Genomic DNA, 23,694 nt, shown 5'->3' with positions numbered 1-23,694 from the left:
GACCTATAAGTCTGGATTCTCACAGCTTAACTCTTCGCACAAACTCTCCGAGCTGCCCAACTTGGGACTGGCTCAGACCTCCAAAAGGCTTACTCTCACCACACGCCTCGAGTTCCCAGCGCCCCTAGCAACCACCCGCAAGGTAAAGCGGAAGAACGCCTCTTGTCCCGCCCCATCAGCGCTAGCTGAGGTCCGCCGAGGAAGCGCGTTGGCCCAATCACCTCTCCGAGAACTAAGACCGGCCAATAGGAGACAGGCGCAGGAGGGCGGGCTAAAGAGGTCGCGGGCACACGCGCAGTTGGGAGCAGAAGGGGGCCTTAGGTGCTGTGGCCGTGTGGTTTAGTTGGGTGCTGTTGGAGTCGTGTTGGTCCTCGGAATCCCCTCGTAGCCACTGCCACCTTCCCTTGTCCTCGCTATGTTTCTCACCCGGTCCGAGTACGACAGGTCTGTGCAGCATGGAGAAAACGGGTCGGGATTGTGGGTAGGTGGGTGGGCCCCGGGCCCGGCCGCGGCCTGGGTTCTGCAGTGTCATGGGGCGCCCCGGGAACCCGGGTCTGGCCAGACCTGGCGATCTCTTGCCCTACCCAGGCTCTCCGGTGATTCCCCAAGCTCATCCGGAGCAAATCTGCCGCACTTGCTCTACAGCTGAGTCACTACTGACTCTTAGTGCGGAAGCGAGAAGCTCGGGTTTGTGCTGGGGGAAGAAGCTGAAGGGGCCCAGAACTCCGACCTTTAACCCGGAGATTAGGGGGTCACCCCTCCCCAGTTTATCTTTTCGTGCTAAGTATGACTTTTTTTTTTTTAAGCAAAATGTGCTGCTTGGAATAAAAAGCAACTGAAGACTATTAAATCTGTTTATAATAGGGCATGCTAGGATGTACAGTTTCTGCAAAAGCGCAAAGGCTAGATCTCAGCTATGCCCAGATATGTTGTCTGGTCTCTTGATTTTATGTGAAGCAGAAGTTAGAAAGGTTATAAAGAGTTTTCCCATCCAGCTGGTTTCGCTTGACCAGGGTTTTTCTGACTTTTGTAAAGTTTTAAAGCAAATTTAGTGTTGTTGAAAACCAAATGTAATGTTTTCAAAATTCAAAATTGTGAGGTTGTATTTATTTAAAAGTTTGGGGGTTTTTTCCCCCTAGAGCTTGGAAATGCTAAGTAATACTGAATGTGCTGTAGATATTTTTACTTTCACTTTCTATTTGATCAGTAAGTTTTCCAATGGCTGTTTAAGTTTATTAAAAAGCTAGAAAAAGACATTTTCTTTTGAACCAGATAAATTGAGAAGCTGCTTTCCTTGTCAAGTATATGTTGACTCTGTCGTGGTTTCATCACCTGAAGCTACCACTTTTCATCCCTCTACTGACTCTTAGAAGGTGTATGAGAAGTTTTAAAACCAACATTTTTTCTCTGCCAAGTAAAATGTCTTTGTTAGTGAGTATTTATCTTCTAGGGCATTGCAGAGAATCATGATGGGTGATAAAATTTTGAATTAAGTGTAGATGGGAAAATTGTGTTCCTTTTCAGAAACCCTTTATTAAACCTTGTAGTCATTTGCTAAACATATATATATTGATTGTTTTGTGTTGTTTTCATACCTTCTCAAGAATGCCTAAAATACAGCTGCCCCACCCCCTCCCTTTTGCCAGGAATTGATTCTAGGGGCACTCTCTGCCCCTGAGCTATACATACCCCAGTCCTTATTTTGAGACAGGATCTGGCAAAGTTGACCAGACTTGCCTTGGACTTGGTATCCTCCTGCGTCAGCTTCCATAATCACTGGGATTATAGGTATGTGCCATGTGCCTGGCAAATATAGCCCTTTCTTATTTGCTTAACTAATGTACTTGAATATTTTTTGTGTACAAGGCACACTGTTTTGGGTTCCAATGGTACAGCAGTGTATGAGATAAAGATACTTGCTCTTGTGTAGGAGACTATCTTATAAAGAACTATTTGCAAAAGTAACTAGTAGGAGACAGAAGTGTATTGACGACATCAGAGGAATTGAAATCAACACTGGAAGTTCTGATGAGAGGTTGCATTTAATATTAGGGATTCATGGAAAACTTCACAAAGGAGCTGATATTTAAGCTGGTCTTGAAGAAGGATTTTAATAAAGACAGTGAAGAGTCAATAGCTTTTAGTTTGAGAATATAGAATGAACAAAGGAGGGGAAATAAAAAAGAAAGCATAAGACATGTCTGAGAAAAGTCTTGTCTGACCAGCACATATGATACATGTTATAGGAATAAATAGTAAGAAATATGGGGAAGACAGAATTGTGCTAGATATTGGCTGGTATTTAATATTAGGTTAAGGAGTTTGGGTTTCACTCTAAGCAACTAAGTGCTGTTAATTTATTTCAGAAGTTACATGATCAATTTTCCAGTGTATTATGATCAAAATTGTGTATCTCCCCCCGCAAAACACATTCTCAGCCCTTTTAAAATTTTTTTAAATTTTGAGACAGGGCCTTACTAATTTACCTGGGGCCTTGCTGAGGCTGACTTTGAATTTGGGATCCTCCTGTCTCAACCTCCCGAGTTGCTGGGATTACAGGTTTTTGCCACTGTGCCTGGCCATACTTTGTGTTTTATAGAAATTACTTGACTGGGTTGGAGGAAAGAGTGAGTACCAGTTAGGACACTGTTATAATAGGTGAAAGGTAGAGTCAATACCAGTTAGGTGGTTATTACAATAGTTAGGTGAAAGGTAATGAAAGTAATGAGAATGGAAGGAAGAGTGATTGTTACTGTGAAGAGGTATTTCCTATGAATTGGTATGACTTGTCATATAACAGAATATAGGAGAAGATGGGGAGGAATGGCTCAAATCATTCAGAACTTTCTAGTTTGGGGAACAAGGAGGTTGGTGGAGGTGTTTTAAAATAAGACTGAACTAGGAACAGTGAAAGATGAACCTGAGTTTCCAAGGTGACAATATTTGAAGAGAAATATTTCAGATTGGAAAATGTTGAATGTTAGCTGCTAATAGAATATCCAAATGGAAATGTTGATCAGGAACTTAAATTAATTAGGAAATAAGTCAAACTGGTAATAGAGATTTGGAGATTTGATGTGTAGCATCTATGAAATGGCTGAAGGAGATAGTAAAGTTTGGGAAGATGACCAAGACCAGAGCCCCATAGTTTGTAGAATTATTTCATACTCAGCAAATCAATTTTCCAGTGTATTATGATAAGGCAGGACGAGCATTATCCTTTTTTTGTTGTTGTTTCTGGAGTTAAAAGCAAACAACTGGCAAAATTAGAACTCAATCCTGGGTTTTCTGACCTCAGACTTTTCTTTCAGTGGTTTTTAAACTGTTCTTTAGAGCTCTGAACTTCCTTTTAAATGGCTACAGGGATATTAAACTCAGCAAATGAGAGCTAGGATGGTGGAATTCTCTCTCCACCCCTCCCCCCCCAGTTTAGCTAGTTTAATTCTCATAGGCAGGATAGTGGAACTGTTGAGGACTTGGTCTCTGGCAGTATGACTTATTGCTTAAATTCTAACTCCAGCTCTACCTTTTATATGTTGTGTAATTTGGGGCAACTTACTTAACCTCTATATGTCTCAATTTCCTCAATTATAAAGTACTATGTTCCTTAGAAGACTATTTCTTAGGACCACTTAGAGGATTAAGTGAGTTAAGTCATAAACCAGACATATAGAGAATGGTCAGCAAGTGCCAACTTTTATTATCTGTTTTACATTTTGGGGCCACATATAAAATTTTCTTGGAAAAAAACAGGTGTTTGGTTAGCTGGGGTTGTGGCTCAGTGGTGGAGCACTTGCCTCAACGTATGAGGCACTGGGTTTGATCTTCAGCACCACATAAAAATAAATAAATAAAATAAAGGTATTGTGTCCATCTACAACTAAAATTTTTTTAAATACTTATTTTTTAGTTGTAATTGAACACAATATCTCTATTTATGTGGTGCTGAGGATTGAACCCTGGGCCTCTCACATGTGAAGCGAGCGATCTACTGCTGAGCCACAACCCCAGCCCCTAAAAATATTTTTAAAAAAAGTTTTGGTTAAACAAATTTGAGAATATTGTACTGTATGCTACCTATTATAAAGTTCAGACTCCATTAACCATGTGTTATAAGCATTTTCATTCATTTGTACTTTTTTTTTGTAAAGATAGATACAACATCTTTATTTATTTTCTTTATTTTTATGTGGTGCTGAGGGTTGAACCCATGCCTCACATGTGCGAGGCAAGTGCTCTACCACTGAGCTATAACCTCAGTACCTCATTTGTACTTTAAAAAAAAAAAATTAAAAAATTGTTTTGGTTCCAGGAATTGAACCCAGGGGCACTTAACCACTGAGCCGAATCCCAGCCCTTTTTTATATTTTATTTTAAGACAGCCTCACTGAGTTGCTTAGGGCCTCTCTAAGTTGCTGAGGCTGCCTTTGAACATATGATCCTCCTGCCTCAGTCTCCCAAGATGCGTGCACCACCATGTCCAGCTCAGTTATTTTTTGAGTGTTTATTGTATGCTGAAAGCTTGTATATATACACTATGATTGGTGCCTTGTCTCCATAAGAGCAAGAAAAGGTGGAGGACATAGTTTAGGGTGAAAAGCAGTCTGACAGTAATCTATTAAGTGAATGAACTGGGTTAAACTTTAAGAACTCTTAGTGTATTGTTAAAATAACAGTATTACTTCCTATAAATAACTAGAGAAATGTACCTGTGAATAACTTGTGCTTAAAAATAAAGATTTTAATGTCAAATGCACATAATGGGAAGGGGATAAGGAATAATACACATTTCCTTGGTAATTGCATGATAATTTTGTGACATGAACTTATCACAGGAATTGGTAAATTGATTCAGGATTGATCTAGGTTAATTTAGAATTGAGGCAGAAAATTCACCTCCTCTCATTGATCAGTTTGGGAAGACTTGGTGAGAGTGGGGCAGAAGTGTTCTATAGTGCCTTAAGGGACTATACATATTTGTTAATGTACAAAAAAAAAAAAAGGCTAAAAGCCTACAGATTGCCTCAAGAAGTTCTATTGTCTTATACTGTTAATGTACAAAAAAAACCCATGAGATTGTTGTGGGCAAAGTATAGAGTAATGAAAACATACATAGCCTATACTCATCTAAGCTAGTTAAAGAATTTGATTTTGGGGGGCATACTGGGGATTGAACCCCCAGGGATGCTTTACCACTGAGCTAAATCCCTGGACCTTTTTTATTTTTGTTTTGAGATAGGATCTTGCTAAATTGCTGAGGCTGGCTTTAAATTTGGAATTCTCTTGTCTTAGCCTCCCAAGTTGCTGGGATTATAGCAGCTGTGTGCCACCGCACCCAGCAAGAAACTTGAGTTCAGTGTCTGTCTATATGATTCACTTTTTTTTTTGACAGTTTTTTAATGCCTTTTTTTTTTTAATCAATTACAGGGGCGTGAATACTTTTTCTCCTGAAGGAAGATTATTTCAAGTGGAGTATGCCATTGAAGCTATCAAGGTATTTTAGCAAGTAGCATAGGTTTTGAAATTATGGCAACCTCACATTTTGCTAGCAGAACATTTGAGTAAATGTGTTTAGCCATTCCTTTAGATAGTGTTTTCATATATCCCTTTAACCAGCCATTATTAACTATTTTTATAACAATTTCAATCCTATTCCTAACATCTATATTAAAACTTTTTGAGCAGGTTAGTAATTCATAATTATTTAATAAGCTTTTTCTAGTGGGGATGGAGGTACATGTTTAGGTTTATAATCCTCTGGGATATAAAGAGGGTGTAGAAATCTAGTGTTGACCCTTCTGTTACTTGATCAAATCATGTAATTAATTACCTCTATTTTCTTGTTGGTAAAGTTTTGAATTGGTACTAGATACTAGGGACTGAATAAAAGATAAATTGATCTAGTAACATAAAATCAAACATGTAGCAAACATTATTCCACAAATTAGTAAGATGTCTATACTTAAAATTGGTTATCCTGTAGAAACTATATTTGTTAAATTATGGGTAATCTAAATAGCTTTTCAATTGGTAAATGTTTAAGGAGAAACAAAGAGTTGTAGGAAACATGTATCTAAAATCTTCAATATTGTGTTGAAAAGGAATCTATGGGGAATGCTTAGAAGAAAGAAAGTAAAACAATGTCCAGGCCCCACACCAGAAATTCCAATTTATTTATTTATCTGGGTTAAGGCCCAGACAACAGGCCTCAGTTTTTCTATACTTAAAAGAAGTTGAAAATCAGTGATCTGATTTTCACTCTGTTTGAATTATCTATATAGTTCTAAACAGCATCTATTTGTAGAGTTCTAGTGGCAGGTATTTTCTCACAAAGTAGCTCATCCTGTTTGAAATAGTTCATGGTGGTTTAGAGTTTATCCTCAAATCAAATTCTAACTTCCTGAAGACTCTTTCAATTTGTCCTCGGTTTTTTTTTTTTTTTTTTTTTTTTTTTTTTGGTACCAGGGAATGCACCCAGGGGCACTTTACCACTGAGCCACATCCCCACCTCTTTTTATATTTTATTTTGAAACAGGGTCTCACTAAGTTGCTGAGGCCTCTCTAAGTTACTCATGCTGGCCTTAAACTTGTTGTCCTCGTACCTCAGCCTCTCTAGCCACTGGAATCCTGGTTTGCCTTTGATCACATAGATTTTCCATAGGACAATTCCTCTTAGAATTAAAATACCTGAAGAAAGGTATTTTGTTTCTCAGTTACTTTTACTACAAGGAGTAGGAAAGATGGGTGTAGTGGCAATGCCTATAATCCCAGTGACTAAGATTAATCCCAGACTGAGGCAGGAGGATCTCAAGTTTCAGGTAAGTCCAAGCCTTAACAATTTAGGGAGACCCTAAACAACTTAGTGAGACACTGTGTCAAGAAAATAAAAGGGATGTGGCTCAATTGTTAAGTGCCTCTGCATTCAATCTTTAATACCAAAAATTTTAAAAAAGAAAAGGAATCTGGGAAAGGGGAAAGAGATTCTGGTTAGCTGAAGTCATAGAAGTGAAAGTGGAAACATAGTGTTACTGGTGCAGAAAATGATGTGCCAGCTGCAAGTGCCTTTTTCTATTCTGATGTCTTTGCTTTGTGTTGAAAATGTTACTACGAGTGTCAGACCATCAGAAGTCCAAGCTGTATATTAATCTGGGGCCTCAGCTAAGACAATAGTTCTGCCTGGATGTGCAAGCCAAGAGTAAACCACAGCTTTTAAAATTCCTTAGGGTCATTAATTTCTAGATTATCTAGAGACTATAAAGTATCTGATCTTTGTAATCGTAAGTTGAGCTAGGATAGAAGTAGTAATATGGTCCTTAATTAATGAGACCTAACCATTGTGAAAATTAGGTGCTTAGGAGTTAAACAACCTGTTTATTGCTTTGGCAACTCATGCATGTGTGGCCAATGAGAAAGCATTTTGCTAACCATTAAGACTTGAGTTGTATCAGAGGAACTAGAGAACAACTGAACCATAGAAATGTTGATACTGAATGGTATAGGTGAATTGTATCCAGCAAAGAAAAGGAAAAAAGTGCCTATGAGTAGGTGTTTTTTGGTTTGGGGAAGGAGTGGAATCAATATTTTTTTTTTTTTTTTAAAGAGAGAGTGAGAGAGGGGAGAGAGAGAGAGAGAGAGAGAGAGAGAGAGAGAGAGAGAGAGAGAGAGAGAATTTTTTAATATTTATTTTTTAGTTTTCGGCGGACACAACATCTTTGTTGGTATGTGGTGCTGAGGATTGAACCCGGGCCGCACGCATGCTACCGCTTGAGCCACATCCCCAGCCCCTGGAATCAATATTAATGTCAAAATAGCTATATTCTATCAAGCCTATCCATATTGGTTACTATGCTAGTTAGTTATATTCAAGAAATACTACATAGTTCAAGTGTTCTCTCACTTCCTCCTCTCTCCAGTTCCCACAAAGATAGGTAGGAGAAATTTAGATAGAAGTATAATATTGAAATATCTGGAAGGAAATATAAATGTAAAATGAAATTTTTTTGAATTTGGTATATTTTAGAAAATATCCTATCTCAGAAATATTGACCTTTTTTAGATTGGAATATATAAAACAATTAGAGTAACTAAGCACTATGTGGAATTTTCTGGCGATGGGTTTCTGAATGTTTGTTTTTAAATTTTTAGGTGCGTATACATGTGATATTAGAGTCAGAAGGCAAAATAGTTCTATAAATTGCATAACAAAAACAGCAATCCCTGAAGCTTGCCCATCTATTTTCAGCTTCCCAGATGCAATACTTTAAACTGTCTTAGCTGATAACATTCTTGGTATTATATATCTAGACTCAGACTTACTTTTTTTTTAATCAGACATTATCCACAGACTTTTAATAACAGTTCTAAATAAAGTCTCAACTGTACGTATTTGAAAAATAATGTGTGAGACATGGTTTAGTCTGTAGACATGGTAAGCCTATTATACATAAAGATTGATGGAGTTCTTTGGAACCCTTTGTAATAATGGGCTCAAGTCTGATGCTCATATTTGGCAGTTATTGCTTTATAGACCTAACTAAATATAATGAAATTCAGAGGAGAGAGCGGTCATATGCAAGGCTTTATGAATAAAGGAGAAAATTTGGAGAGGCAGAAGGAAAACTGTATTCCACGGGAGATTGCTTTAGCAGGTGTGCAAGGCTAAGTGATAATAATGGCTTGAACAAATGGGGTAGGCTATACCTGAGGGAGGAGTTTTGTTGGAGAATATTGAGTAATGAAGTTGGAAGGGAAAGGTGGCCTTAGATTAGCAGGGTGCTGGAAGCTTACTTAGATATTGCTATAGATAATACAGTGAGATATTAGTTCTTGAGAGAAGAAATATAAAAATAGCATTTTATTAGATTAGGCTGTACCATGAATGATGCATTGCAGTTAATGATTAAGGATAAGACTATAGGCAGGGATTAACTCAGTGGTGGAGTGCTTGCCTAGCATGTTCAAGACTCTGGATTTGATCCCCAATACCACATAATAAATAAATAGATGAGACTAAGTAGAAGTCATATAATAATACTTGTTGAATTATTATATGGTAGATTCCACTTTATGTATTATATATTAATTCATTAATGTTTATCCTTCTTGATGTAGGTATTATCCTCATTTTGCAGGTGGGAAACTGAGACGTAGAGGTTGATGACTAGGAGTATTGCATAGAGACAGAGATGAATTTAAGCTCTACTGGATTAAATTAATGAGCTTAGATTAAATTTGTATTTTAATGTTGTCAGTAGTGATGGTGGTCATTCCCCCCGCCCCCACGTCATATAGGTTTGGGGAATGTTCTCTTTTGGGACAGACCAAAATGGACAGCAAAGGTGAAAAGAGACAAAGTACAGAAAAAAGTTAGGGTTTTATTACTTTCTTGCCCTCTCTGTTTAGAACTTTAGAATCCCTTTCTCCCTTCTAAAATTGGCATTAGAAGGGATCATTTTCAGATGATTTAAAGACTATTAGACTTCCTTTTCAGAAGCTCAGAATTCTATAAATCTATGGTCTTGCTATTGACAGGAGCATTGTATTATTTATTAGGGTGCTTCTTGTTCTCTCTGCATACTAGCCATGGATAATCAAAGTTTCGGTCTGGTGAAGATGTACAGAGAGATTTCTGGTGAGCATGTGACACTGTTTTTTGATTTGTACATGGTAACCATAACATGTTTCTTTTTAGCTTGGTTCTACAGCCATTGGGATCCAGACATCAGAAGGTGTATGCCTAGCTGTGGAGAAAAGAATTACCTCCCCACTCATGGAGCCTAGCAGCATTGAGAAAATTGTAGAGATTGATGCCCATATAGGTAAGGAGTAGGGGAAAGCTGTTTTGTAGGAATCTTGTCTGGGTTTATTAGTTCTGTGTTGTTCCAAAGGGGAGATTCATGAGATGAATGCCTTGTCCCCTGGCTAGCTATCATTTTCCAGGCAGTAGGCCAGTGTGCTTAATTTTAGGAGTAGAAAGCAGTTACAGAGCAGGCTGTCATGTGTGAGAGACTAGGGTGTCAACTAAGAAAAGAGGAATTCTCAAGTGGAAGGTCTAAGGTTCTGAGAATTATAAGAGTAATAGATTTTGATAGAACTTATATGTGGTTTTGTTTAGCTTGTGGACAAAGACTTAAGGAACCTCCCCTGGGCTGCTGAGAGAGATCAGATTTTAAGGGGCAAATGGTCTGGTTCCCTTCTGCCACCTTGTTACTGGGTGCCTAAGAGCCTGAGGATGGGATGGAGTATGGGAGCTTGAGGTGAAAAAAACAAATCCTCTTTTGCAACCCAGAACTCATTGTTCAGTATGAGTTTGATACATGTAAGCAGGAATATTATTCCTAAGACAGCTTAAAAGTGATGGGATATTGATAACTAAAACGATTGGTTCTAAGACTAACAAGTTGATAAAAAGCACAGGTCATGAGAGAAATCTCAGCTGTATTGATTTCAGTATTCCATTTTTCATATTGTGACACAAGATGGCAGCTAAAGGGGGGAAAAAGTATTTTAGACTTTGATCAGATCAGTCTTCCTGTTTTCAGATTTATCTTTTTATTCCTTATCCTCCCCTCCCCACTTTCTTTGGTCTTTACTGTAGTTCTCTTGCCCTGGCTTCTGACATTGTAGTATTACAGGGTGAATAGTTCTGTTTATTTATAGCATGGAATTTTAGTTAACTATGTAAAGTTTCTTTAAATATTTATTTTTTAGTTATAGTTGGACACAACACCTTTACTACTTTTATTTTTATGTGGTGCTGAGGATCGAACCCAGGGCTTCACACGTGGTAGGCAAGCGCTCTACTGCTGAGCCACAACCCCATCCCAACTATCTAAAAATGTTTTAACCTGCCTAGCCATCTAATTAATGAAACATTGGTAAAATAATTAATGCTTGAAGGCAAAGAAAAATGTTGTGGTGGCTGGGAACATGGTATAATATCATTTTAACTATCGAAACAGATTTAATCTGTTAAAATTAGAACGTTTGGTGTTTACTTTATCTCAAACCACTTTTCTTTTGGATGAAGGCCAATGTCATTTTAATTCAGCAAATAGAGAACAGACATTGTGCAAGACACCAGGGATACAGACAGGAAAAAAGACAGTCCTTGTCTTGTAGGAGCTTACAATCTAAATGTTATGCTGGACATGTATAAATAAGTAAATGTAGTTAAGTGGTACAGGTATTAAGAAAGATTCTAGTGTGTGCTCCGTAGGGGTATAAAGGAGGGAAAAAAAAATAGTTTTGCCTGAGGCTAGTGGTAGGGCAGCTTTCAGAAAAGGATTCCATGAGGGTGATGCTTGAGCTGAATTTCATTCTGAAAGATAAGGAAACTTAGTGTAACACAGGAAAAGCATTCTATCAGAAGAAACAGAAATGAACCAAGGTATGGCTGTATAAAATATAAATGCACAAACACTTCAGTATGACTGTGAGGTGAACTATGGCAAGAGATGAATCTGGGGTCAGAATATAGAATTCCCTTTTTACCCTGCTAAGGAGCTTGGACTTGATCCTTTTGCTTTGATGATTAAGCTTTTAAGAAGTGAGGTAGTTCCCTTTAGAATTTTAGAAAGAACATTCTGATAACGATGTTAAAGATAGGGTAAAGGGCTGAGAATGGAGGCAGGGTGACCAGATAAGAAATTTTTAAATTGTCAAAGCAACGGGATGACAGGACCTTAAGCAAGACAATGACCAGAAAACAGAGGGGAAGGGACTAATGCCAGATAGGTTATTCAGATAGAGACTGAGAAAACTTGGAATCTGATCGGTTGTGAGGACCAAGGAAGAAGACAGGTCTAGAAGGGAGAATAAGATGAGTAGATTGAGCTGTAATATCCCAGTAGATACATTAAGGGAGTCATTTGACCTTATAGCTCTGAAACTTGAGAGAGATACCCCTAGGCTGAGATTTAGGCTTGAGATATCATCTATAAGTTAACAGTTCTAGCCATAACCATGGCTTCTTGGACCATTAGGCAAATTTTCTCTCTAACATAACTAGTTGGTGTGTTTGGAATAGAGAGGTAAAAAGGCTTTTGATATTATTTTGAGGTCTTCCACTATAGCACATAATCAGTAGTTTCCTTTTTCTTATTTCTCAGGTTGGGTTGTTAGGATTTGCTTAGTTCAAAAATGCATCATGGCCTACAAAGAGTGCTAAAGGGATTCCCAGGGATGTTCTACATGGAAATTCATGTTTGGTTGGCTGCTGCTCTTCTCTGTCTTCCATCGAACTATCTAGATTTCTATGCCATTGTGAATGGTTGTTTTCTTCTTTTTTTTGTATCATCATTATACTGGGGTTTAGTGCCAATGATTTCCCCTCTATTGGTTATATTGCCATGGGATTGCTGGCATTATTCCACTCCACAATTTCATTGTTTTCCTGAGTTGATAAAAGGATTTGGCCTCTGTGTCACTGTTGCTTTTATATTACAGGTTGTGCCATGAGTGGGCTAATTGCTGATGCTAAGACTTTAATCGATAAGGCCAGAGTGGAGACACAGGTAAATAGCATCTTTTCTATTTTTTTACTCTGATGCTTAAGTTCCTTGTTAATTGGTGATAAAGCTTCCTGGGCTACATTTCACGTGTCAGTATTAGTTGCAGCACTTGGGAATGATTTTGGGTATAATCCCCACTTCCTGGGGCTTAGATTTAGCTACCTAATCATTGCAGCTTTAAGGAAGCTCTGGTCAATAGAGGTGACAGTCTTTGTCTTCTTGATTCATCATATATAATGCATACATCACACTACATTCTGTTCCCTCATTGAATTTCTTTGGGAGCCCTGTGGCAGGAAGTGGTCATAATTAAGTAACATTCTCCCTACAACCGCCTTTCCTGCCATCTTGTAGGTAACTTCTTCTCTGGTAAATAATGAGTTGTATTAGGCAACAAATACTTGTTAGGAATGCTGGGGTTTTTATTTTTAGCTGTGTACCTATAGCCTAGAGAGTAGGCTAATAAGGAAAAAAAAAAATCTCAAGGTAAAATTTTTTGCCTTTTCACAAATTTGTCGGTACTTAAGTAATAAGTACTTTATAACAGAATTATAAGATAGGATCTTTGACCAGGGAAAGTGGTACTTGATATAGCATTTGTTGTGTGAGAAGACTGAACTTGGTGTTTGTAGGAATTAACCCTTTTTTTCAAAGGAGTAACCCTCTAGTTCAGTCTTTGCTTAGTCCTTTTGATATGTTTATTTCCAGAGCTATTTCTCCTGCAGTTCCAAACAACCATAGTGTAGGAAAAACGTGCTTGAGCCTTCAGTTTCCAATCACATTTCAAAGGGATTAGCAGTAAGATGGTGGACTGCCTTAATTCCCTTCTTATTAGAAAGGTGTACCATTTTGTGCTCTTTCCCCAGAACCATTGGTTTACCTACAATGAGACAATGACGGTAGAGAGTGTGACCCAGGCTGTGTCCAATCTGGCCCTGCAGTTTGGAGAAGAAGATGCAGATCCAGGTGCCATGGTGAGTGTGATGCTTGTGTTACAACTCACTCACTGTTCTGTAGAACTTGGAACATTTGTTCTCGGTACATACCTTTCCCAGCCTCTCTTACCTGCTTAATTTATAGCCACTTATCATAATACTGCTTCTTTTTGGTTCTAGTCTCGTCCCTTTGGAGTAGCACTGTTGTTTGGAGGAGTTGATGAGAAAGGACCCCAGCTGTAAGTACCATTTTTGCCATCGTTTCTTCCTTTTTGGGGAGAATAATAATTATTTTAATTTGGATCAGGGGCTAGTAGTGTAAATCAACTAAGAAATTATTTTAGATTTGGAAAAATAGAAGGGCTTTTAGCTCTAAAGTTTGGTGGCTGTGCTGTTTATACAAACACATTTGGGGATGTGTGAAGAACTCCACGATTGGAACCAGTGCTAATTCTGGAAAAAATTAGAGGTAACCTTATTACTAAAGTCAGGATATGTTTTAGAGTTTTTCTTTGGAGTGTGGATCTGATTCTCATTCTCAAATATTAGATAGGCATACACAAGTGCCAATTTATATATACCATACTTCTCTTCTAAATCCTGAGGACATTAGCAATTTTCTTATATCCTTTTTTAAAAGATCTATCCTTTTAAAAAAGTTTTTCAAAACATAGAACATCTTTTTGGAGCTGTGCCTCAATATTTCAGTGGCATTCCCTTAATACAGGGCCAGGCATTTGTATTTTTTTTTAATATTTATTCTTAAGTTTTAGATGGACACAATATGTTTATTTTACATTTATGTAGTGCTGAGAATCCAACCCAGTGCCTTGTGCATGCTAGGCAAGCACTCTACCATTGAGCCATAACCCCAGCCCCTGTATTTTTATTTATTTATGTTTTTAGTGAGATGTTTGTTGCATAAAATGCCACCACTCTTAAGCTTTTAATTCTCCTTTTGGGGTTTTGCAGGTTTCATATGGACCCATCTGGAACTTTTGTACAATGTGATGCTCGAGCAATTGGCTCTGCTTCAGAGGGTGCCCAGAGCTCCTTGCAAGAAGTTTACCACAAGGTAATCAAGCATTCTCACAACTTTTATTACTATATTTTAAGTAAAGGCATAATTTACATGCAATAAAATGTATAGATCTTAAGAGTTCAGTTCTAAGGCTAGGGTTGTAGCTCAGCAGTAAATTAGCACGTGCGAGGCCATGGGTTCGATCCTCAGCACCACATGAAAATAAATAAAATATTAAAAAAAAAAAAGTTCAGTTCTATAAGTTTTGACTATGGTGTATACCTTTAGAACCAGAACTGAAAACAAGATATAGAACACTTCCCTCAACCCCCATCACCACACACTACCATTGACTGACTTCCCTTCATGAAAGATTTCTCTGTAGTGTGTGATGCTGTCTTGATAGCATTTGCCCACACAGCTTCTTTCAAAATTGGAGTCAAACTCTGCTGCTGCTTCATCAACTAAATTTATGTAATATTCTAAATTGTTGAAATTTTCAACAGCATTCACAGGACCTTCATCAGGAGTAAATTCCATCTTAAGAAACCACTTTTTTTGCTCATCCTTGAGAAGCAACTTCTCATCTGTTAGTTTTGTCACAAGATTGCAGCAATTCAGGCACATCTTCAGGCTCCATTTCTAATTGTAGTTTGTTGCTATTTCTACCACATCTGCAAATCACTTCCTTTAATGAAGTCTTGAACCCCTCACAATCATTCAAGAGGACTGGAATCAACTTCTTTCAAATTCCTGTGAATTCAGTATATTGAGCTCCTTCCATGAAACATGAATGTTCTCAATGGAATCTAGAATGGTGAATCTTTCCAGAAGATTTCATTTATTTTGCTTAGATCCATCATAGGAAGCTATACTCTTAAAAGCTGTTTTTTAAATGTTAAGACTCAAAAGTTGAAATTATTCCTTGATCTAAAGGCTGTGGAATGGGGGTTGTGTTAGCAAGCATGAAAACAGAATTAATCTGATTGTACATCCCCATCAAACTATTGCATGACTGGGTACATTGTCAACTGGCAGTAAGATTTTGAAAGGAATCTTTCTGAGCAGTAGGTCTCCATTATAATCTTAAGATATTCAGTAAACTTTGTTAACAGGTGTGCTGTCACATAGGCTTTGTTCCTTTTTAAAAGAGTATAAGCAGACTGAATTTAATATATTTCTTTAGGATATTTCTTAAGGGCCTAAGGAGTTTTAGAATGGAATTGGGCATCAGCTTCAACTTAGTTACCAGCTGCATTAACTTCTTTACCAGCTGTAACAAGAGAGTCATTCTGTTCTTTGAAGCTAAGCACTGATTTCTCTGTAGCTATGATGAAGGTAATAGATGGCATCTTCCAATATAGGCTTTTTCATCAACATTGAAAATCTGTTGGTTAGTGTAGCCACCTTTGTCAGTGATCTTAACTAGATCTGGATAAATTGCTTCAGCCTCTACATTAGAACTTAACTTTTTCACTTTTCTTTCTTTCTTTTTTTAATATTTTTTTTAGTTATTGATGAACCCTTATTTTATTCATTTATTTATATGTGGTGCTGAGAATCAAACCCAGTGCCTCACACATGCCAGGCAAGTGCATAACCGCTGAGTCACAGCCCCAGCCCCTCACCTTGCTTTTTTTCTACTTCTGCTAGCTTCTAATTCTTCTTCTGTAGTGTCTTCACCCTTCCATAGCCTTCGTAGAATAGAAGACAGTTAGGGCCTTTCTCTGGTTTAGGCTTTGGCTTAAGGTAATGTTGTGGCTGGTTTCATCCATCCAGACTATTAAAACTTTTCTTCATACCAGCCATAAGGCTATTTCACTTATCATTCGTGTATTCAGTGGAGTAGCACTTTTAATTTCCATCAAGAGTTTATTTCCTCTGCATTTTCAGCTTGGCTAGCTGTTTGGCACAAGAGGCCTAGCTTTTAGCCTGTCTGTGCTTTTGATATGCCTCCCTCACTAAGCTTAATCATTTCTAGCTTTTTTAAAGTAGAGACAAACAACTCCTCCTTTCACTTGAACACTTAGAGGCCATTGTAGAGCTATTAATTGGCTTAATTTCAGCATTATTGTATCTAAGGGAATAGGGAGGCTTCAGGAGAAGGAAAGAAATGATGTAATGACTGGTCAGTGGAGTAGTCAGAACACTTGCTATATTTATCAGTTAAATTCATCATATATTTTTTTTAATTTATCATGTGGGATTGGTTTGTGCTAATCCAAAGCCATTACAATAGTAACATCAAAGATCACTGATAAAGATCTCCATAACAATGTAATACTAATTAAGTTTGAAGTGTTGTGAGGATTCCCAAATTGTGACACACAGACACTTCAGTGAGCACATGCTGTTAAAAATGTTACCAGCAGACTTGATCAGTGCAGGATTGACACAGCTCTATTTGTAAAAAATATAGTATCTGCTAATACAGTGAAATAAGGTGTGCCTGTAATGTTGATCTTACATGTGGAGAAAATTAGGTACACACAGGATATAAAAAGAGTGGATTTTCTAAACCATTTGGGCATTATTATCTATGAGAGATCACTAATATTATGTTATCTTCTAAATTAAACAAGGAATTCAGATATACACTAGAGAGTGCTGCCCCTTCAACTTCCTTAAAGGTCATTTACTGTATGAAAGTTGGTGATTCTGTGGTTCATAATGAGGCATTTTTTTCTCTGAATAAGTGTATTCTAACTACTTACCATTTGCCTGAATTTTGGAGATGGTTATAGTGCCCTGCACAAATTAATGTTTGATTTATTAATATTTGCTAAATAATTTCTTCAGGGGATAAAAGGGAAATCTGAAGGAAGGAGGGATTATATACAATTAATGGCTCATTTTCCTCACCCTTTTTGTTTCAAGTCTATGACACTGAAAGAAGCCATCAAATCTTCACTCATCATCCTTAAACAAGTAATGGAGGAGAAGCTGAATGCAACTAACATAGAGGTATTTTTCTATTTTACTGTTTTTTCGGATATCATAACCCCCATTGCTGAAGATTGACTGGATCAAGAAAATTATATATTCTCAGTCTTTAGGATATTGATAGCATTTCAATAAGTAGCTACAGTAAAGTGGTGATGAAAGAAGCCAGAGTTCAGTGAGTTAAAGAGTGTAAGGGAGGTGATGAGGCAGAAAACACAAGTATGCTGCTATGTCGAGAAGACTGATTAATGTGAGCAGAAGGCAGCATTAAAGAAAATGACTTTTGTCTTCTTAAGGATGGGAAAAACTTAAATACTTTTTTAAACTGAGGGAACTAGTGGATAAGAAAAATGTTAAAAGATGAGATTCAATGGTGATAGAGAAGTTCTAGAAGAGGGAAAACATGGTACAAAGGAAGGAGTTGGTTTCAAAAAGTAATATTAGGGCTGGGGTTGTAGCTCAGTGGCAGAGTGCTTGCCTAACATGTGTGAGGCACTGGGTTCGATCCTCAGCACCTCATAAAAATAAACAAAGGCATGCTGTCCATTTACAACTACAAAAATAAATAAGTAAGTAAAATTATTTCAGCATCATGAGTAGCCCTCTATATAGCAAGTTCTGTGCCAAATGCCAGGGATACATAACAGAAATTTCAATACTTAATTAGGTAGTACTGCGCAGTATAGAGAAATATGGACAATAAGAGCCTAGGGTGAAACTTCTAAAGAACAGATTAACATGTGAACATACAACTTAGAACATTAGGAAAACATCCTAGAAGAGGTAATGATGTCTGGAGAAAGGGAGGAAACGGGTATTTCAGGAAGAGGGAGCAATATGTGCAGAGGCTCAAAGATGTAAAACAACTGTTTAAAATGGAATTCCAAGGTTTTTATCTAACTGCTGGGTGTGGGATGTATGGAAGATAGGAGAATGGCAAGATATAAGATTGGAGATACAAGATCCAGATGGTGACAGGTTGGTTTGGAGGTAAATTGGGAGAGATGTTCTTTATTTGCTTATTGTTAGGTTACCTGCTGAGCAAGGGTGAATGCAATAGTGAAGTTAAGAATGGGAAATATTGGGCTCGGGTTGTGGTTCAGTGGTAGAGCACTTGCCTGCATTGCCTGAAGCATTGGGTTCATTGCCCCGCACCCCACAGAGAAAAAATAAACAAATAAAATAAAGATATTGTGCCCATCAACTAAAAAAATACTTTAAAATTAAAAAAAATGGGAAATATTTGGAAAAGTCATTATAGGTAGAGAAAAGGGAAGATGGAGATGAGTTAAAAGGATTACTGGGTTACCTCAGAACACTAGCTGAAGCTGGAATCAGGGGACAGATTGTTCTTAAAAGTCAGGATAGAGCTTACCCTTGGAGGAATAGTGTCTTAGTCAGCTTTTTCACTGCTGTAACAAAGACCTGACCAGAATAATTTTAGGGGAAATAAAATTTATTTGAGGGCTCACGGTTTCAGAGGTCTCAGTCCATTGACAGCTGGCTCCATTCCTTGCGGCTCAAGATGAGGAAGAATGTGACAGAAGAAAGCCAAGAGAGACTCTGCTCCCCAGATAGAAAATATATACCCCAAAGGTGTGCCTCCAGTGACTCACTTCCTCTAGCCATACCCTACCACTTACCACTTAGTTAATCTCATCAGGGAATTAATTCATTGTTTGGGTTAAGGCTGTCATAACCCAATCTTTGCTCCTAAACCTTCTTGCATTGCTTACATATGAGCTTTTGAGGGACACCTCACATCCAAACCATAATACATAGTATATATTTATATTATATATACATACATACATACATATATATATATATATACACACACACATACACGCGCAGGTATATTTTTACATACGTGTGTGTGGGTGTATAAAAATCCTTTTTTGTGGTGCTAAGGATCCAACCCATGTTCTCATGCATGCCAGGCAAGAGCTCTGCCACTGAGTTATATCCCCAGCCCTAAATATTATATTTCAGTTAAAAATTTTAAAGTCCAACTAATGCAGTAATCATAAATCAGTAATTAAACCAATCAGTACCTACCAGAATGTTAGCCTCACTCATGAGAAAATGGATGGTTGGATTAATGCCCAATGGGGATTGACTAGTTAAGAACAGAAGAGTGAAGAATACTTAGGAATGTTGTTGGTAAATGTCTCACCAGTATACTCACTTCATAGGCTGTCATGAAGGGGACAAAAGAAGAGACTAGCCTAGAATTGGGAGTTTGAGAGTGTGGTAAGGGAGTTTGGCTTGCTCCTCAAGCAGTGGAGGGAGAAGAGTTTAACATAGTTCTTTAGTGAAAAACTTAATTCATAAATACAATGTTTTTTGTTTTTTTTAAACCTTCTTAACAAGGATTTGAAAATACTTCCACTTCTCCCCTGTCTCTGAAATGATGAGGTGCAATAATAGTATGATACTCCCAACTCAATCCTTAGGAAGGATTTTGTCAGTTCCTTTCTAGAACTTTGTTTTCTTTGGTACTGAATAAGAGTGTCTTAGCATTTTTACTAAGACTATGTCCTTGCCACCTCAGAAGAATTCAAATGTAGTTCTTGATTCCATAGCAAAGGCTCTGAGGCCTATTTGGTTCAACTGAAACTACAAAGATGTTTTCTTGCTTGTTTGCTTTCAGTGACACTACAATGTTGCTTTGCAGTGAGCATCATGTGTGGCTCTGTCATTAATCTCCCTGATAATAGATTTCTTCACATTAAAAAAGGGCACTTCCTTGGGCCTGGGATTGTGGTTCAGTGGTAGAGCACTTGCCTAGCACGTGCGAGGCCCTGGGTTCGATCCTTAGCATCATGATCCTTAGCATCACATAAAAAAAAGATTGTGTTCAACCACAACTAAAAAATAAATATTTTTTTTAAAAAAGGGGCACTTCCAATTGTTCAAGACTATTCATTCCACCATGCTTTCTAAGCCTGTCTGCCTATAAGAGTTTTTGGAAATGAAGTTCAGAGATCTGTACTTTGGAAAGCTCCTGCAGTAACTCTGATGGTCAGTCTAAGAAGACCAGCATGAGGGAGCCTTTCCTCTAGAGCTCTTCCTTTCCTGTCTCCCTTATGTTCTCATGACTCTAGTGTTTCCATGAGAAAGAGAAGACTGGATTCTATAAAACTTCCTGTTTGTCAGATTATCTGGTCATTATTATTTGAAATTTCTGCATCATTATTGTTTGAAATTTCTGAAGCATTCATCTCAAATATGACAATTCCAAAATTAAAATTATTTTCTTTCCAGAAAATCATTTCTTCTTCTTCTGTTTCTAATGCTAGTTGATGATAGCACCCATGTTCTTGTCATTCATACCAAAACCTGAAATAGTTTGATTTCCCTTTCTCTTTATTAAATTGTGTTTTACCCCTTTGTAAAAATAATTCTCATGTAAATACCCCTTCTCAATTCTTATTTCAGGTACCTTCTTTTGTTCAGGTCCCCATTTTGCATTTCCCTTATATATTTTTCAGAGGTCATCTAACTAGTTTTCCCTTCCTACAGCCTTGCTCTCCTCTGTTTCAACCCATTTTCCCCCCTCATTCTTGTGCTACTGGAGTGGATTTTTCAATTCATATCCAATATTAATTGTTATCCACTTTAAAAATATTATCTTACTCCTAATGTGTACAGGATAAATTCCAAACTTCTTTTTATGGTAATTTAAGTCATATGTCTAATCTGTTAGGTACTTTGTTAAGCATTTTACATGTATATCTTTTAATCCTCACAACTCTTAAGATAGGTATTCCTGTTTTCATTTTATAGATGAGGAAACCGAGGCTTTGGTAAATAGTAACTAGTACCATTTGGTAAATGGTAACTGGTAGAGATGGTAGAGTCTGTATTTGCACCCAGGTCTGTACTTTTAGGTCCTGTACTTTTAACCACTATAAGATACTCATCTGTGAGCTCTGACCCCCACCCCGCATCAAGGCCCTCTCATTTCATCTTACTCCATGTGCGTCCTCTGCTACAGCCATATACAGCATTTGTTTTGCAAATACATCATGTTTCATGCTTTTATGCATTTGTACAATGAGTCTGCCCATCGTCTCCTTGGCTGTCTGACCCATTCTTGCCATTCTTCAGTATACTACTATTCAAAGGTTTCTTCTCCTTGATGTCTTCCTGGGCTCCTTGGTCACTCTTTTATGTATGTTAAGCTTTATTATAACACTTAACTGACATTGAAAGCTTTTAGCATCCAGTGCCCTTAATAAAAGATAGATTTTTCTTCATCTTTGGATCTTTAGTCCCTTGTACAACTGCGTCTAGCATTCAAATTAATTATTGATGGTGTAAATGAAAGAAAATATCTATTATACCTGCTTCACAGGTTTTTTGCAAGCAAGAATATAGAAAAATGTGCTTCCTATTCATTATGTAAATAATATCATTATGTAAATGTAAATTTTTTCATCTAATGATGAGTAACTACCTGAAGGTGATACTTGGTTTAAACCCTATTATTACTGATTTGCATCTTAGTTCTGTAGGACTGTTCTATACAGAGTTTGCCCAATTTCTATATTTTAACTCTTGTAATATTATGCAAATGTATTTGGGACTCCTGACATTTTGTGTAATTGGATATATCTTTTGGTAGACTCCAGAGGAGACTGCAGGCTTTTAGAGAATTTTTTTTTTTTTAAGTTGTTCCCAGAGTAGATTTCTTAAGATGTGCAACAGTCTTTTTTTCTGAGTTTTACTTACAAATGAGGCAGGAAATAATAAACATCATGTAACTGGGTTATGCTAATTCTGCATGGCAACCTTCAAATTATAAATTCAATCCCTGATACCAAAAAAAAAAATTAAAAAAAAAGAAACTTAATCAGCTTCATCAGTAATGAATATTACTTAAAAATGCCCTAGTATGTTTAATTTTAAAATTTAAAAAAAAAAAAGGAATGACATTTAAAACAAACATAAAGGCTTTGCAGCAAATGTGAAATGATACCTTTTCTTCAGGATTGACCAAAAAACATGGGACTGTGATCATCACGATAATGGAAAACATAGTAAAGTTAAATTTGAAGCCATCTTTTGACCCTTGTTTTTTGTTGGTTTAATAAATTATAATCTGAACTGTTTGTTATTTTTAATATCATCAGTCACAACTGACTTCCTGTGCCATTTTTTTTATGGAGTCTTTTCATGGTTGGTCCTTTTAAAAAACAAAGCAAACCTTTCTGTTAAGTTGCCACACATACAGTTCTAGAGAAAATATCTAACAATAATAGTTAGCAATTATTTGGTGTTTCTTATGTTAAATCCTCAAAACTAATCTATAAGTAGTAGTATTATTTCATTTTACAGATGAGGAAATAAAGGCACAGAGTGGCCAAGTAACCCAAGTCATACACAGAAGTATATGCAAGTATATAAATACACTTTAAATATATTTCTATAGGAATCCTTAACAGAAAAAGAGTACTGACTCCATGTACTTTGCTGCTAACTTCAAGAATTAACAGTGATGCCAGGCATTTGGTTAACTATTACATTGTAGGTTAACCTCAAAATAGAAAATTTGGTCAATAAGAGTTTTTATTTTGTAGTCAGAGAGCTATTTTAGGGACCTGCTGCCTGGAAAGGATATCCCTGGGACAGCAGATCCCTTAGTTCCTAATGAACAGCTGCATCACCAACACAGTTTTCTCCTGACCATGCTAGGGCTATCATCAGGGAATCAAGCCCAACTTATAAACCCCTTTCTGTTTTCTTTCCAGCTAGCCACTGTGCAGCCTGGCCAGAATTTCCACATGTTCACAAAGGAAGAACTCGAAGAGGTTATCAAGGACATTTAAGCAAGAGTGATCCTCAGAACTACTCTGGGACAATTTCAGTTCTCCAGTTGCCCTTAAGTTTTACTTCCAGCTCCTATTCCTTGGAAAATCTCCATTGTCTGTGCATTTTTTTTTATGATGTCTGTACATAAAGGCAGTTCTGAAATAAAGAAAATTTTAAAATATGTGTTAATGGTCTGTCCTCTTGTAATGTTTGAAATGCTTACATTAGCAGGCAAAAAGGATAGGGTATTAATATCCTTATCCTGTGCGAGTGCCTGTTCTAAAATTATTTTAGTTGCTCTCTCCAACAGTCAACTCTAGCCACAATTCCTTGGTGCTGATAAATGAACTCAAACTAGCCCAGCTCCTCCCAGTGGTTAATAGATGTTAATACCACTGTAAATCCACTTAAGTCCTGTAGTTTCTCTTAAATAAGTATGTATTTTTTTGCTGCATTTCTTTATATG

At 37.2% G+C, this 23,694-nt stretch overlaps 1 protein-coding gene and 1 pseudogene across 2 annotated transcripts; both read left to right on the top strand.

Moving 5' to 3' along the window:
• Positions 1 to 277: 277 nt before the first annotated feature.
• On the top strand, positions 278 to 23,409 carry Psma5 (proteasome 20S subunit alpha 5). Of its 2 annotated transcripts, XM_005338082.4 has the most exons (9): positions 278 to 444; positions 5,428 to 5,494; positions 9,692 to 9,818; positions 12,448 to 12,515; positions 13,379 to 13,486; positions 13,628 to 13,686; positions 14,420 to 14,522; positions 17,346 to 17,432; positions 23,168 to 23,409. In XM_005338082.4, the coding sequence occupies exons 1-9, from the start codon at positions 416 to 418 to the stop codon at positions 23,243 to 23,245; spliced, it is 726 nt and encodes a 241-aa protein (XP_005338139.1). In that variant the 5' UTR covers positions 278 to 415; the 3' UTR covers positions 23,246 to 23,409. The 2 variants fall into 2 exon arrangements, with proteins under 2 accessions (XP_005338139.1, XP_021590808.1); XM_021735133.3 differs by lacking the exon at positions 5,428 to 5,494 and having other exon boundaries at positions 287 to 444.
• Positions 10,189 to 10,333, top strand: LOC120891091 (small nucleolar RNA SNORA40; annotated as a pseudogene).
• Positions 23,410 to 23,694: the final 285 nt, after the last annotated feature.

The sequence above is a fragment of the Ictidomys tridecemlineatus genome, chromosome 11 (assembly GCF_052094955.1).
Source record: "Ictidomys tridecemlineatus isolate mIctTri1 chromosome 11, mIctTri1.hap1, whole genome shotgun sequence".
NCBI lineage: Eukaryota > Metazoa > Chordata > Mammalia > Rodentia > Sciuridae > Ictidomys > Ictidomys tridecemlineatus.
This window is presented reverse-complemented; position numbering and strand designations above follow the sequence as displayed.

Excerpts from the sequence above, each read along its gene's own strand:
- Psma5 (XM_005338082.4), top strand. The coding sequence starts at position 416 with ATGTTTCTCACCCGGTCCGAGTACGACAG. Across the intron at positions 5,495-9,691 it reads ATGCCATTGAAGCTATCAAG|CTTGGTTCTACAGCCATTGG; the intron begins GTATTTTAGCAA and ends GTTTCTTTTTAG. Across the intron at positions 9,819-12,447 it reads AGAGATTGATGCCCATATAG|GTTGTGCCATGAGTGGGCTA; the intron begins GTAAGGAGTAGG and ends TTTATATTACAG.